The sequence below is a fragment of the Neoarius graeffei genome, chromosome 5 (genome assembly GCF_027579695.1).
Source record: "Neoarius graeffei isolate fNeoGra1 chromosome 5, fNeoGra1.pri, whole genome shotgun sequence".
In the NCBI taxonomy this organism is placed as follows: Eukaryota; Metazoa; Chordata; class Actinopteri; order Siluriformes; family Ariidae; genus Neoarius; species Neoarius graeffei.
This window is the reverse complement of record NC_083573.1, coordinates 33,774,094-33,788,341: the sequence shown is the minus strand read 5'-3', so window position 1 is coordinate 33,788,341 and position 14,248 is coordinate 33,774,094. Positions and strand designations below refer to the sequence as shown.

Genomic DNA, 14,248 nt, shown 5'->3' with positions numbered 1-14,248 from the left:
ACACAGTATTAATATTTTTTTTTCTTACATGAAAGCTGAGGCATTTATATTATATTTTAAGGTAACTTCATGTTGTGCTGTGAGGTTCTATGCACTTTAACCTTTGAACCAACAGGTGCATTTGGATAAGTAAAGCCTATTTTTCTGCATTTTTGTAGTCCTGGTAATCTTTTATATTGGTAAAGTTGTTTATAGGACCATTTCTCAGTGTCTTTGTTTTTTTAATCAATAGTTTTTCAGTAATAACTTAATATTTAACATATCACTCAATTTTAATCACAAAAAGAGAAAATCGCAACAATTTCTCACAACTTTCACTTCCTCCCACAATGTAATTGCAACAAAAACCTAAAAAACACTGCAACTTTCATCGCAATGTTTTTGAAAACCCCCGCAACATCAGACATTTTAGCCTGCAACAATCACAAAAAAGGCCCGCGAAATCCTGGGGGGACTGGTAAATGATAATTTTCAGGAATATTACTTTTGACTTAAAATACAAACACTCAATCAAATGAAGATGGAAAGGAAGTTGGGACACCAATTTTACCAGAAGCACCTTTAATGGGAATGTACAAAGCACTTGGCCAAGCTTACATGCATAAGATATCTAAATCCCAGACATAGTAGCCCTGTCAATACCCGCCGGCAGCTGGCGGTTTTTTTTTTTTTTTTTTGAATAGCTAATTAATCCCCGAGGAGAAAATAAGCTCTGCTTTAACCCATCTAAAGCACTGAACGAACACACACACACACACACACACACACACAAGTGAGCAGTGAGCACATGCGCTACTGTGTCCGGGGATTTTTTTTTTTCTACAGAACTCTTTGTCTTTGCTTCTGATAATCTGTTTGTGTCTTGCCTGACCATTGCCTGTTTGTTTTTTTTTACTCTACCATTGCATTTCATTTTGGATTTATCTGGCAGCTTTTCCTTATTAAACTCTGCTGCTTTTCCATCCATCTGTCACATGTATTCCTGACATTGGGTAGGGAAATGTAGTTACCTATTTTTTTCTATAATAGGTTTGTTCACATTTTTCCAGATCCACACCTCAATGACATTCTGGCTGGTTTTACTGTTGCAAGCATTCTTCCTGTTGTTGTTGTTCTTTTATGTATTGTTTGTGGATATTGGAAGAGGAAAGCGCTTCAAAGGTAAGTCATTCACATAGCTCTCACTTATTCTTTAAATGCTCAGTTAACTATTCTCTCTAATAGAAATTGGTAAAATTAACATTCTAATGTTTGTTAGTGTGCAATGCTCTGTGTACAGATGGCTTCAGAATAGACATGAATCTAGACATAACTACAAACAAGTAGAGCAGAACAACGTTGTTTCTATGGAGTCAAATAGTATTTGCCACCAGCTGTAGTCAACCATGATCACTAACAAGAAGTTATATATATATATATATATATATATATATATATATATATATATATATATATATATATATATATATATATATACATATATATTATCCACAAATGGTGGGAACAGTGGTGAACCTTCCCAGGAGTGGCTGACCAAAATTACCCCAAGAGCGCAGCAACGACTCATCCAAGAGGTCACAAAAGACCCCACAACATCCAAAGAACTGCAGGCCTAACTTGCCTCAGTTAAGGTCAGTGTTCATGACTCCACCATAAGAAAGAGACTGGGCAAAAATGGCCTGCATGGCAGAGTTCCAAGACGAAAACCACTGCTGAGCAAAAAGAACATAAAGGCTCATCTCAGTTTTGTCAGAAAACATCTTGATCCCCAAGACTTTTGGGAAAATACTCTGTGGACTGACGAGACAAAAGTTGAACTTTTTGGAAGGTGTATGTCCCATTGCATCCTTTCAGAAAAGGAACATCATACCAACAGTAAAATATGGTGGTGGTACAGGGCTTTACATTAACTTTTTTGCTCACCGGCCACTGTGGTTTTCCTGAGTCACTAGCCATTCAGCCTTTTCACTAGCCACAACTTTGTTGCCAGGAAATCGCAGTTTTTTCTTCACCATGATACATTAAAGTTCGGAAGAGCTAGATTTAATTACGAATGTCAGCGTATAATGTATCTCTACAGTAGCACTCAAGTATTCAGTGCTGTTAAGGTAGCTCCATATATGAAAACGTGCAACCAATTCAGACAAAAATATCAACAGAGTATTCTGTTTATTGAACTCAAATTCAAGCGTACAACTGAACTGATTCTAATATTAAAAGTCCAATTCAAAACATTTATCATTGAAAAACATTTGATGTTTTGATATGCAAGTATTATGTATATTATCAAGTATTATGTATTATCTATTTAGTGTGTGTGTGTGTGTGTGTGTGTGTGTGTGTGTGAACATTGTAGAGAGAGACATTAAATGTCCTCATTACATTCATCATCAGAGGAGTCTGAATGGTCCATGAAAAATGGTCTTCGTGACCTGAGGCTTCCAGCATGCCATAAGTTGATAGCTGGGGCGAGATCAACTTCTCTCCAATCGCGTGAACGTTTCTAAACAGCAGCTCCATCCTCTCCAGCTCAGCCGACTTCATGACAGCCAGGGACTTGAAAGCAATGCTGTCCTGTAGTGAACTAGCCATCTTCGCCGGTTTTGATGTTATAGTACCGATGTGTGCATTTGACTTCTTGTGGTCCTTTATAGTTTTGAGTTTAAAATTACTGGTGCCTGTCTTTGCCAGACTTTCTACAGTCTTCGCAGTACATGGTATTTTCAGTTTTGCTATGAACTTGCCAATCTCGCCGTAACTTCCATTTGTCATTGAACTGTTTTATCTTCCTATTAGCGTCTTGTTCATCTCCATGGCCGTAGCCAGCTATGAGGCCCCCGAGGCCCGGACCTCGGTCATTTTTAAGAGCTGAAAATACATTTGTACGCTAAATATTCAACTGGATAAAAAAAAAGAATAACATTAAAATGTCTCCGTAAAAAGTGCATTGTTAATTATGTTAAACGTTGATTCTGTCTTTTGTGTCTGTTTTGTGCGTGCGTCTCTGAGACCAAGAAAACAAAAGCGAATGAGCGCTCGACTCGGTGGAGGAACGCAGTGCAGTAGACACAGGTTTTTCATGGTAACCATCAGTGCACTTTCATGAAGCTGTTAAATTTACATTTTCGAAGCAGCGCAGTTGTAGCCTACCTTGTTTGTGATTTTAAAAATAAATCATTCGATAAGCCAAAGCAATAGAGTGGAAAGTTTCAACTTATGTTTGCCTTGGATAACTTTGCCTAAAACATGGTGGTGTATACTGATTATTTTTTTCCCAGAATTTTTTTTTTGTAGGTGTAACGGATGCCAGATTGTTAATGTATCTTAGTTCCATAGGCTACATGGTTAGGGTATCTTTTGTCCTCATTGCTTGGGCCAGATCAAACCATTAAACAAGCTTAAATTATTCTTACTCTTGCCACATACATGATTTTTTTCAAAACTGATGATATTCAGTTCAAACACCATTAAAAGTAATTTCAGGAATAGATCTCTTGTGTGGCGTGTAATTCACCCCTCTCATTTAAATATGTAGAAAATTTTTCGACATGCGCTTTGCGCATCATGGACCTCGGTGATTTTTAAATGCTGCTCCAGCCCTGCTCACCTCTGCCCCTTTTTTCCTGAGCAGCAGGGTTTGAAACTCCAGCTATATGCTGCCACATAGTGCGCTTGTCAGTCATCAGCAACTTTGTTGCTTCGTTCATTAACCGCAAGTTACTGTATCATTGATTTTATCTGAGACGTTAACGAACGTTCTAAACAATTCTAACATGTTAGAATGTTTATGCAGGTGCTCATGGGAGTTGTAGGCGCGTTCTATTACATTGCAATGTGTTTATTATATCAGATGCCTTCAGAGGCCTACAATTAAAATATATTGTCATACCACAGAATAAACCACCCGCCAAAGTGGCTAGTGAGACTAAAGTTATTACCCGCCAAAGCCGAATTTTACCTGCATTTGGCGGGTGGGCGGGTGCTAATGTAAAGCCCTGTGGTGGTAGTGTGATGGTCTGGGGCTGTTTTGCTGCTTCAAGACCTGGAAGGCTTGCTGTGATAAATGGAACCATGAATTCTGCTGTCTACCAAAAAATCCTGAAGGAGAATGTCCGGCCATCTGTTCGTGACCTCAAGCTGAAGCGCACTTGGGTTCTGCAGCAGGACAATGACCCAAAACACCCCAGCAAGTCCACCTGTGAATGGCTGAAGAAAAACAAAATGAGGACGTTGGCCTAGTCAAAGTCCTGACCTGAATCCGATTGAGATGCTGTGGCATGACCTTAAAAAGGCGGTTCATGCTCGAAAACCCTCCAATGTGGCTGAATTACAACAATTCTGCAAAGATGAGTGGGCCAAAATTCTTCCACAGTGCTGTAAAAGACTCATTGCCAGTTATCACAAACGCGTGATTGCAGTTATTGCTTCTAAGGGTGGCCCAACCAGTTATTAGGTTTAGGGGGCAATCACTTTTTCACACAGGGTCATGTAGGTTTGGATTTTTTTTCCCTTAATAATAAAAACCTTCATTTAAAAACTGCATTTTGTGTTTACTTGTGTTATCTTTGTCTAATATTTAAATGTGTTTTGTCACAGTCTGGTCCAGTCCATCCATACCTGAGTTTGTGGGACTTCCATGCCAGATCTGGGACAGGAATTCAGTCCTGCCCTGCTGGAGGCCATCTTCCCTGAAGTGGCACTCCCACACCTGCTACCACTCCTCTCCCATCAGCCAGGGCCTTCTTAAAGAGCTGTTTGGAGCTACTCCAGTTGCCAGACTGTCTCTTGCAGACTTTCCTCGCCTTGCTACAGCCCTTTGGTATTGTGACTTCTTGGTTCCCCCTGCCTGTATTGTTCTGTGTTTTTGTTCTAGTTTTCTGTCCAGTTTTTTGCCCGTTTTACCTACCTGTTCCTTTGGACTGTGTTTTTTGCTTCCTCTGCCTGGGTTTCCCTTGTCCCTGTTTTCTTCAGTTTTTGTGAAGATTTTTCTGTCCTGTTTTTGTCCCTGACCGTGCCTGCCTGCTCTTCTGTGTTTTGACCTCTTGGCCCGTTCTTTGACCACCGATTTTGCCTGAGCCCATTTGTACCTCTGCCCTGTACTTTATTAAAGAATTTTCTCTTTGTACACTGCCTGTTTTGAGTCTGCTCTTGGGTCCTCACTTCACCTCAGCTCGCCATTTCTGACAGTGTTTAATGATCTGAAATATTTAAGTATGACAAGCATGCAAAAAAATAAGAAATCAGGAAGGGGGCAAACACTTTTTCACACCACTGTATATACACACTTTTCTATATGAAACGGCAAGGAAAATTGTGGAAGATTGCTACACTGTGAATAAATGTACACATCAGGCTGTGTCTCTGACATTCTGTTCACAGTTTCATTCGCATCATTCCATACAAGCAAAAGCATAAAACAAAACTCCTGCTCTAACAACACTAAACAGGGGCATACCGTAAAATACCAAATAATAGCCCGGGCTATTATTTGTCTCAATCGCGTAAGAGACCCGGCGCGTATTAGAGACTAGGCGGCTATTTGGAACAGGCGATTAATTCCTTCTTCACAAACACCTTCCCCAAAATCTACCTCAAAACGGGGAAAAAATCATTCTCAGATAGGCCTACTTTTAACCAGTATAACTTACAGTTTGTTTAGAGTTAGATTACAGATAGCACGGTGCCGACTTCGGGGAATTTTGAAGACGCAGAATGCATCTTCGCATGGCACAGTCAGGGTGGATAAAGGATAAATCACACACCTTTTCCTGTTAATGACTAGTTAAGTGCATGCTTTACAAAATAATCAAGAAACCACACTATTGTCTGTGCGCAGCACTGTGATTTAATTACTCTGCAAAGTTATGGTCACTTGCGATCACCCTCACCCATGCAGCCTCCACCCTTTGCGCTTCGCGATGTCTGTCAATCTGAAATTGCATGGAGGGCGCGACGTTGAAGCAACATAATTAGGGTGCGAAGTGTCAAACCAAAGGGTTTTTTCTTATGCTGAAAAATAAGTGACCTGCAGTGGCTACATACTGTCATCTTGCATTCTCACGTTTCTCTCCAAGACGTCTCCCTATTTGGCCGATATGAGCCTATTCCCCGAGTGAGTTGGTACGGTGGCTCGACCCCGTAGAAAACTTAAAGTTCGGATGAAAGTTAGTTGAATAGGTTACTGACTTGTAGGCCTACATGTTGCCTGCCTGACGCGTGCTTCTGCCCAACTTGCACGACAGATTACTTGTTGAAAAGGCCCCTTGGATTAGATTGGCCGCGAGCAGACTGAAATGCATGTTAGAACGCTCTCACCTTTTTTGTAAAGCGTCTTCCAGATCCGAATGGGTAAGGGCAAGTGAAATGGTATAAGGTCTTTAATAAAACTCAGTGTGTGCTTTGACGCATGCATTCGGCAATTTAGGTCGTTTAACAGAAGCAGCAGTCCAACCTTGGAAACCCGCAGTCCTCAATGTCACCACACACGCTGGCTTTCGTTGGGTGAATACCCCAAAGGGGTATTCCTCATTCGATGACGTAAGTGATATCCCACACACCCATGTCAAACGTAATTGGCTAAGACATCTGTCAAAAGTTACGGAGTTGCATTCCTCAAGAAATATTACGGTAGACCAAGATTATAACATTGAAATGGCATGTTTATTATCACGTAACAAAATGTTGTAAACAGTATTATAGAAATAATTTCATTTTTCATTCATTCATTCATTCATTCATTCATTCATTCATATTGTTTCGGTAGAAAACTATGCAATGCAAAATCGTTTAAACACCAGAAAACCAGAAAAGTGCTGGGCCTCAAGATTCTAGATAGAACGTTCGGACGCTTTTTTTTTTTTTTTTAGACCCCGGCGAGTATTCGGAACCGGCCTTTATTTGTCACAACACACGCGTACACCCGGCCGTTAAAGGGAACTCGGCGGTTAATTGGAACTCGGCTATTATTTGGTATTTTACGGTAGCTAGGATTTTTCAAAGGGGCGTCACACACTGACTGGCAGCCTGAGTACATACCCGCAGGTTTGTAAATGAAAAAATACATTTGATAAAATAATGCTGTCTTTGCATCATTCTTTCATCTCATGTTGTGAGCTGTTGAGATGTCGGACAATGATTAGGCCAAATCAGCTTTATCTGGCAGTGTATGGATAGTGGCTCGACATCTTACCAGGGTTCTCCACTTTTCAAAAATAAAAGGTGGTGGCAGGGGGTCCAGGGGCAGACCCCTAGTGGGGGGCCACCTGAACATGAAACTGGCCAATAAATGGATAGGAAATGCTAAATCATTGTTAAAATCATTTTACAAAAAAATTAACACATTCTTACTGTATATATCATCTGATGGACAACAGCCAAACATAGAACTTTTAATACAAGATGTTTTATTGGGTCCGGTTTCCCAAAGTAGCAACAGAAATGTAACACAAAATAAATTATAATAATAAAATAAATAAAATAATAATAAAATAAAAGTTCAAGTAATTATTGCAACAAAAATACTTTGTCTACAAAACAGAATACTGTATTGCACTATGTTTGCACCACCTTATTACATGCACGTTACAGGACTACTACATAACAGACAGTGTCCATGACCCAACTAATCCACCTCCCTTCAGAGAGCTAGATATAGTGGCCTGTCCCCATCCTCTGGGCGATACCAATTATTTTATATTACCAACATCGCATAAACCATAAATTTATATAACAATTTAATGTCTAAGTGCATGCCAATAATATCTATAATTCATAAACAAAATACCCAATTACAATAAATGCATACATTTTTTGTAATATACAAAATGCAGCTCTCACCTACACAATCACAGATACGTAAAATAAAAGACCTGAACTTAACTAGTGTGTGTGTGTGTGCACTGTTATATGATTACTGTAACTGTGTATGGTCAGAAAAGACGATAGATAAGCGTAACCATTGCATAATAATGCGACAAACACCCGCAAAGTTATTAAGCTGCTGGCTAGCTGTAGCTTGTAGCTTCCAGCGTTACTATGTGTCAGTATAGTGTAATGTGGTGCGGTGTAGTGTAACGCAGTGATAGACCTCAATCTGCAGAGCTCTGTGTCACAATCTGTATGCAGCCGGCCGGATGTTTTTCTATTGCAACCGTATGGCCACTTCAGGTAGCACCGCATGCATTCGTTTAATGTTCTTCTCTGTGTTAAATAGTTACAAAATTATAATAAAGCAAATACTTTACAATTTATTTGGTGTATACTGATGAAGGTTTTTTCTGTAAATTTATTTATTTATTTATTTTGGTCACGGGAAGGGTGGCGGGCCAGAATTATAACATGGTGGTGCACCACTTTAAAAGCGCCCGTGGAGAACACTGATCTTACCCTAGTCAACTGATGCAGATCTCTATTCTTATTGTCTTACTGCTCATCGACCAAAATGGTTCTCAGTAAAAGGCGTCGTGGATGACAAATGGCAAAGATGTCAACGATCTTGTCAATGTTGATCATTCTGCCATAGTGTATGTTCATCATCGCCAGTCCCGACTGCCGCTCTGTGGTCATGGTGCTTCGCAGGTACATCTTCAGGCGTTTTAATGTACTGAAGGACCTTTCACACTCTGCCGAAGTAACCAGCATAGTACAAAGGATGCGAAGGAGAATGTTTATGTTGGGGTAGAAAACTGGATCACATTCTCTAAGAGTGGTTGAGGCGCTGGTTGGAAGGGCTGATTTGTCAACTTGTGACCATTTATTACGCCAACGAAGAAGCTCCACATCAACCACATTTGGCAAAACTAGATCATCTTGATACCATAGAACTTGACTGCCACATCGACCGCGGTGTCAGGCGAGTTCATTAGTACTTGAGGTATCAAACACATCAGTTTGGAGCCATTCATCTGGTCTTCATTGAAGTAGTTGTCCATCTGGGTTATCAGGTGATCCATAAGAGGTATGCACAGTGAACGCTGAAAGTACTGAAAAGGTGTTGTGGCAGGGACATTATCACGATATTGGCGGTTCTTGGTATTGTTGGCTCAACATCCACGTCTTTCGCCAGTTCAACGCTTGCCTCGTACCACCATCTGCAAAAAGGCACCAGCTCAATAAGTTATCCTGGCTTGTTTCTATCATTTAAATCAACTTAACATAATGAGTTAAGAAATTTCAACTTAATTTAATGAGTTCTTGGTATTCCAACTTAAGGGCTTAAGCCAGTTCAATGAAATGGAAATTTCAATGTGTCAGCCTAACTTGACAATATGAGTTTTACAATGGTGATTGGATCTCTCATGAACTGACCGTGACCCTTGGTGTGGTAGCAATATTAATGCGCTGTAAAAAATAGTGCTTGAAATTTCGTCTTGATCTGATAAGGGACCAATAATTATCATATAAGTTCTTTTAAAATACTTCAGGAGCTCCACCAGGTTGCAGCTGCCAATTTACAGAAGAAGAGGAACACTTGTTGTCGAGCAGATAGAGGGCGGTTAAAGAGAAGTGGCAGAGGACTACTTTTTGTCAGTAAAATCCGGGCACAAGCGGGTGGCCGGATCTCTTTTCTAGACGAGCTGCAGGTGCAGAAGAGAAATTGGCGGGGAGCAGGCCAGTGGCGAGTGGATTAAGTTCAGTGGTTGATTTATCTTTTTTTTTTTTATTCAACACGATTGTAAATTGGCTATGAATAGTCAAATTTCACGCGTTCTAGCATTTCTAAAAATGAAATAGTTAAACAGCAGCTTGTTGCCGGGAGTAATGTTGGTTAATTTGAGCCTAACATTCCAGAGTCTTATTTCTAACAACACTTTTTAAACTTTCAGTAGTAATGTGAGCAGGTAGCAAGAGTTGTCTGGCATTCAGTCCTTTAGAAGCACATTCATAGCGCTGGTAAAAGTTTTGTTTGAAACTGGTGCTTTGTTTGTAACATTTGTCGAGTCAACGGCTTCATGAGGCGCGCGCGTCCGCCATTAGCAAGTAAGCATGTAATGATGTTAGCGTTAACGAGATTAAACGGCTAATTTACAGTAATGACGCTGTATTCTGTATGAAAATGGAGTTTTTTATTTAATGAAGAATAACGTCAGGTCATGTGAGATTTAAGATATGAAAACGGGCATAAATAAGGTTATGGAAACAGGCAGATAATCTTATCAAGGTAGGAAAGGCTAATGTGAATAATTTTAGACTTCAGATTGCTCCTAAACAACATGGTTCATTTCAAAACCTTTCCATGATTTGGGCAGCATGGTACATTCAGTGACAAAGACAACTGACTGATGAGGTTAATCTTAAAGAAACTTTCACAGCAGCATAATCTGAAGTAACCCTACATTGTACAGTACCATATAACAACATTTATGAACGAAGGTATGTCATTTAGTATCCTAGCTTTGCACACATCATCATTGGTGGCAGCTAGTTAAACAAACAAACCAGCATGGCATCAGAACAGTGTCAAGAAGTAGCCTAGGCTGCAAGTTATGAAACATTTCAAACCTTGCAAATGCAAGCCAAGTACAGACCCCAAAAATAATGTCAGCCTATGATAGTGTTTGTTTGCCGGGTTTAGTCTAACAAATATGCAGGGTAATCTTGTGCCTCATTTTATCACTATCAGGGTTTTTTCTAGAAAAATTTAGTATGAGGGCGCTCACCATGGCGAGGGAGCGAAGCGGGGGGGAGATGGTGCCGGTTGTCCCCCCCTCTCCGCCGTGCAAAGCCTTTGAAAAATGCTCCAATGGGACATTCTGAGGCTATCTGAGAAGGAAATTGTAACAAATTGTCTGTCAACATTGAAAAAGAAAGAAGTAATCTTCTTCTGCCCCGGACGGTCTTTGGCTTTCTTCCGCTTCGTGCCGCTGGATGACATCTTTAAATGCCCAAGTGTCAACAAAAACAACTCGCGAACTACTTCTGTCAAAAGCTCCCGCGCCGGTGGGTGAAAGGTCATTCAGTCTCGAGAAATCTCACTCTACAAGTCAGCTGACCTTGTATGTAACCCATGTCAAATCTCGCGAGAGCAGCCGCGACAAGTAAACAACTAAACAACATGGCGCCTCAGTCTGGAAAACGCCAATTCGGATTGTTTTTGCACCGTCTGGCGGTGTATCTACTATGATTGATTGGAATATTTTTGGAGCAATTATAACGTATTTGATGATCAGACACATTGTCACGTAGTGTTGCTGGGATGTTTTCACGGAGTCGGTAAGGGGGCGCACGCCGAGAGTAAGAGGGTGCAGCGCCCCTGTTCCCCCGTTTAGACGAAAGCCTGACTATGTGCCCATTATGCCCTATTCATTCATGTGATTTTTCCAGATTATTCCAGATTTTCAGACATGAAAATGCGACCCTTGTAAATCATGCAAATATTTATTTATTTATTTATTTCGGGGGGGGGGGGGGTAGGACCACCAATAAACCCACATAACCATAACTCTCAGCAACGCCTGTGCATAATAGCCTACCCTAAGTGAAGTGACCATTGATAATGAAAATACATACATAACATGAGTAGCCTATATTTGACCCGACCATGGAGAAGTAATATAACAGCAAGATGCAAACGCGGTAATATTTGTTGTTGGAGTGGATACAGCTGTCCACCAATAAACCCACGTAACCATAACTCCCATGAACAACGCCTGTGCATAATAACCGACCCTAAGTGAAGTGGTGTTGATTATGAAAAATACATGCATAACATGAGAGTAGCCTATATTTGACCCGACCATTGAGAAGTAATCTAATAGCAAGACGCAAATGCGGTAGTGTTTGTTGTTGGAGCGGATACAGCTGTCACCCAACTTTTCAAATGTATCAGTGGTAGGCTACCAGTGTCTTCGTGTTCAGTTGACAAGAAGATTGACATTTGGATGATTCAGGTATGCCAATATTGTTTTCATGTACTTGTTAGATGCAGGTCTACTTTTACGTTATCAGGTGATTTAGTTATTTACCGATTTTTCACTAATCTCAATGTCCAAGGTTTGCCACGGTGGTATTAATACTAACGTAAATCAAACATTTCTGTTACTAGCCAGGTTAGTCAATGCTTAGCTATCAGGCTAAGATATCTAAAAAGCAAAGTTGAAAACAGCACCTATCAGTGAAGTTATAGACATACTTTCTCCTCTTGAATGTGTTTAGATGATTTACGTGTAGAGTTAGGGAAGGCTTTTTTTTTTGTTGGGAAAGGAGAGCTTGGCATGTTAGCATGATAACATTTGTTTTTTTGTCCTTGGCCAATCACATCCCTGAATATTGAAACATGAATGCGTATTGATATGAATACTATTGCCTATAGATGTAACATTTTAATATTTATTGATGTCATCTTTTTAGCTTTCATCTGTCTCTTTCTCTACACCCCCCCCCCCCCCCCAAAAAAAACCCACCCATTGTTGCAGCCCGCTCACCCAAAAAATTCAGTCAAAATTATTTTTTTTGCTTTAATCCCTGTATCTTCCTGGGTGTACAACCCTAGTCTGCAGAGGTGTTGTGTTAAATGAAAAATCATCAACCATAAAATAAATCAGTTTCAATAAAATAAAGCAGTGTGAGTTATGGCAAATGGAATCACCCTTGTGTATTAATTCCATTACAAGTGTATATATAGGTCGCACTGTTACACATTCTCACACACACACTTTAGTCATACCACTAACACATGAATGTGAAATAAATTTAAATGAAGTGTTTTTGCTCATGTTTCCATTTCACGTGACTAAGGTTTTTATGTCATAGTCTAAAGTATGTTGTGTGTGTTTTTAGGTGCTGCTGTCCATGGAAGTTTGGCAACAACTGGATGAAGTGGAGCTGTAAGTTTTGCAGTTTTGCCACATACAATCAAAAAACCATAGTCACTCATTACAAAGAGACATGGACGTGGAAGACAGGGCTTGAGCTGCATTTACCCCAGCTGTCTAACTGTGCTCCAATCACATGTGGATTTTGTAAAGCATATCAAGGAGCATAAAAAGAGATCAAATCCAGTTGCGAAACTCAGCTGTGAACTTTGTACTTTTTCCGCTCCAACCAACATAAAGCAATATTTTTGTCATTTAAAGACACATTTGAGAACTCAAGAGACTATGACTTGTCCATTTGAGGGGTGCTCTTTTAAGTCGAGCATAGTTTCAACTTTTACTGCCCACAGGAATCGATATCATCAATGTGCTGATTTTGCCAATTTCAAACCTGACCTTGTTGTAAAATGTCACAGTCAAGCCTTTGTAAATGATGATGAGGGAGACTTGAACAATTCGGTGTCATCAGAATTGTCTGAATCAGAATTTCAACCTGTGCACAATTCCATTCAGCGGCAGATTGCATCCCTTTTACTTCGCCTGCAAACAGTCCTTCATGTGTCACAGTCAGCAATTCAAGAAATTGTTGATGACTTATTTGTAGGGGTGGGACTAGATTAAAAAAATCTAATTAATTACAGGCTTTGTAATTAATTAATCTTAATTAATCTCAATGAATCGCACTACCGTATTTGCCCCAAAAGCAACATTTATTTTATGTAACTAAATAATATGTGAAGAGTTCAAATAATACACAGACATGATTTAAGATAGGATTTCTTCCTAACTTAACTTAGGAAGAAATCCTATCTTATCTTAAGATAGGAATTTAGCCATTACAGAACCATCCTAAGTTAGGAATATCTTAAGTTAGGATGCCTAAGTTACAAGGCCATACACTCTGTCCTAAAATTCAAATTTTCAACTGTCAGTAACTGAAAAAATGGCAGCAGCACTGCTAGTAGGTCTGTATGAAGATGAAGAGAAAAGAAATTTAATGGTTGAAAGGCTACTGAGACCACATAATGACATGTTGAATTTTTCGGATCGTGTTTTGATGTCTTTTTATTGCCTGCCAAGACATTTAATTTTGAATTTGGTGGAGGAGTTGCGTCCAGCCCTGGAAAGATCCAGGAGACATGGAGCCTTGCCTGTGGTGATGCAAGTAACAAATGCTCTGCGTTTTTTTTTGCCAAGAGTGACTTCCAGACTGAGGTTGCAAGCCTGTCTTCAGTATCACAGCCATGTATTTCAAGGAATCTCATGGAAGTCACTAAGGCCATCTGCAGTCTCGCACCTAACTACATACAGTTTCCACGTGGAGAAGAGCTGCAGCGGATTAAGGAGGAGTTTTTAAGGCAGAGTGGGATGCCAGGGGTAATTGGGCTTGTTGATGGGTCTTTATTCCCTATCAAAGCCCCAAGCGGTCCAACTGA

At 40.0% G+C, this 14,248-nt stretch overlaps 3 protein-coding genes across 3 annotated transcripts in view; 1 reads left to right on the top strand and 2 right to left on the bottom strand.

The window, feature by feature from the left end:
* LOC132886658 (uncharacterized) overlaps positions 1-5,127 on the top strand; it is a 17,725-nt gene extending 12,598 nt beyond the window's left edge. Inside the window, exons 6-7 of the mRNA XM_060921592.1 lie at positions 1,050-1,161; positions 4,597-5,127. Of these exons, the coding sequence (XP_060777575.1) occupies positions 1,050-1,161; positions 4,597-4,621 (137 nt within the window). The 3' untranslated portion in view covers positions 4,622-5,127. The remainder of the gene's footprint in view (positions 1-1,049; positions 1,162-4,596) is intronic.
* Positions 1-14,248, bottom strand: part of LOC132886660 (uncharacterized) — a 252,235-nt gene that overhangs the window by 99,867 nt on the left and 138,120 nt on the right. The gene's annotated exons all lie outside the window — the stretch shown is intronic.
* The window catches only part of LOC132886657 (uncharacterized), a 157,460-nt gene that overhangs the window by 56,103 nt on the left and 87,109 nt on the right, over positions 1-14,248 (bottom strand). The window lies entirely within an intron of this gene.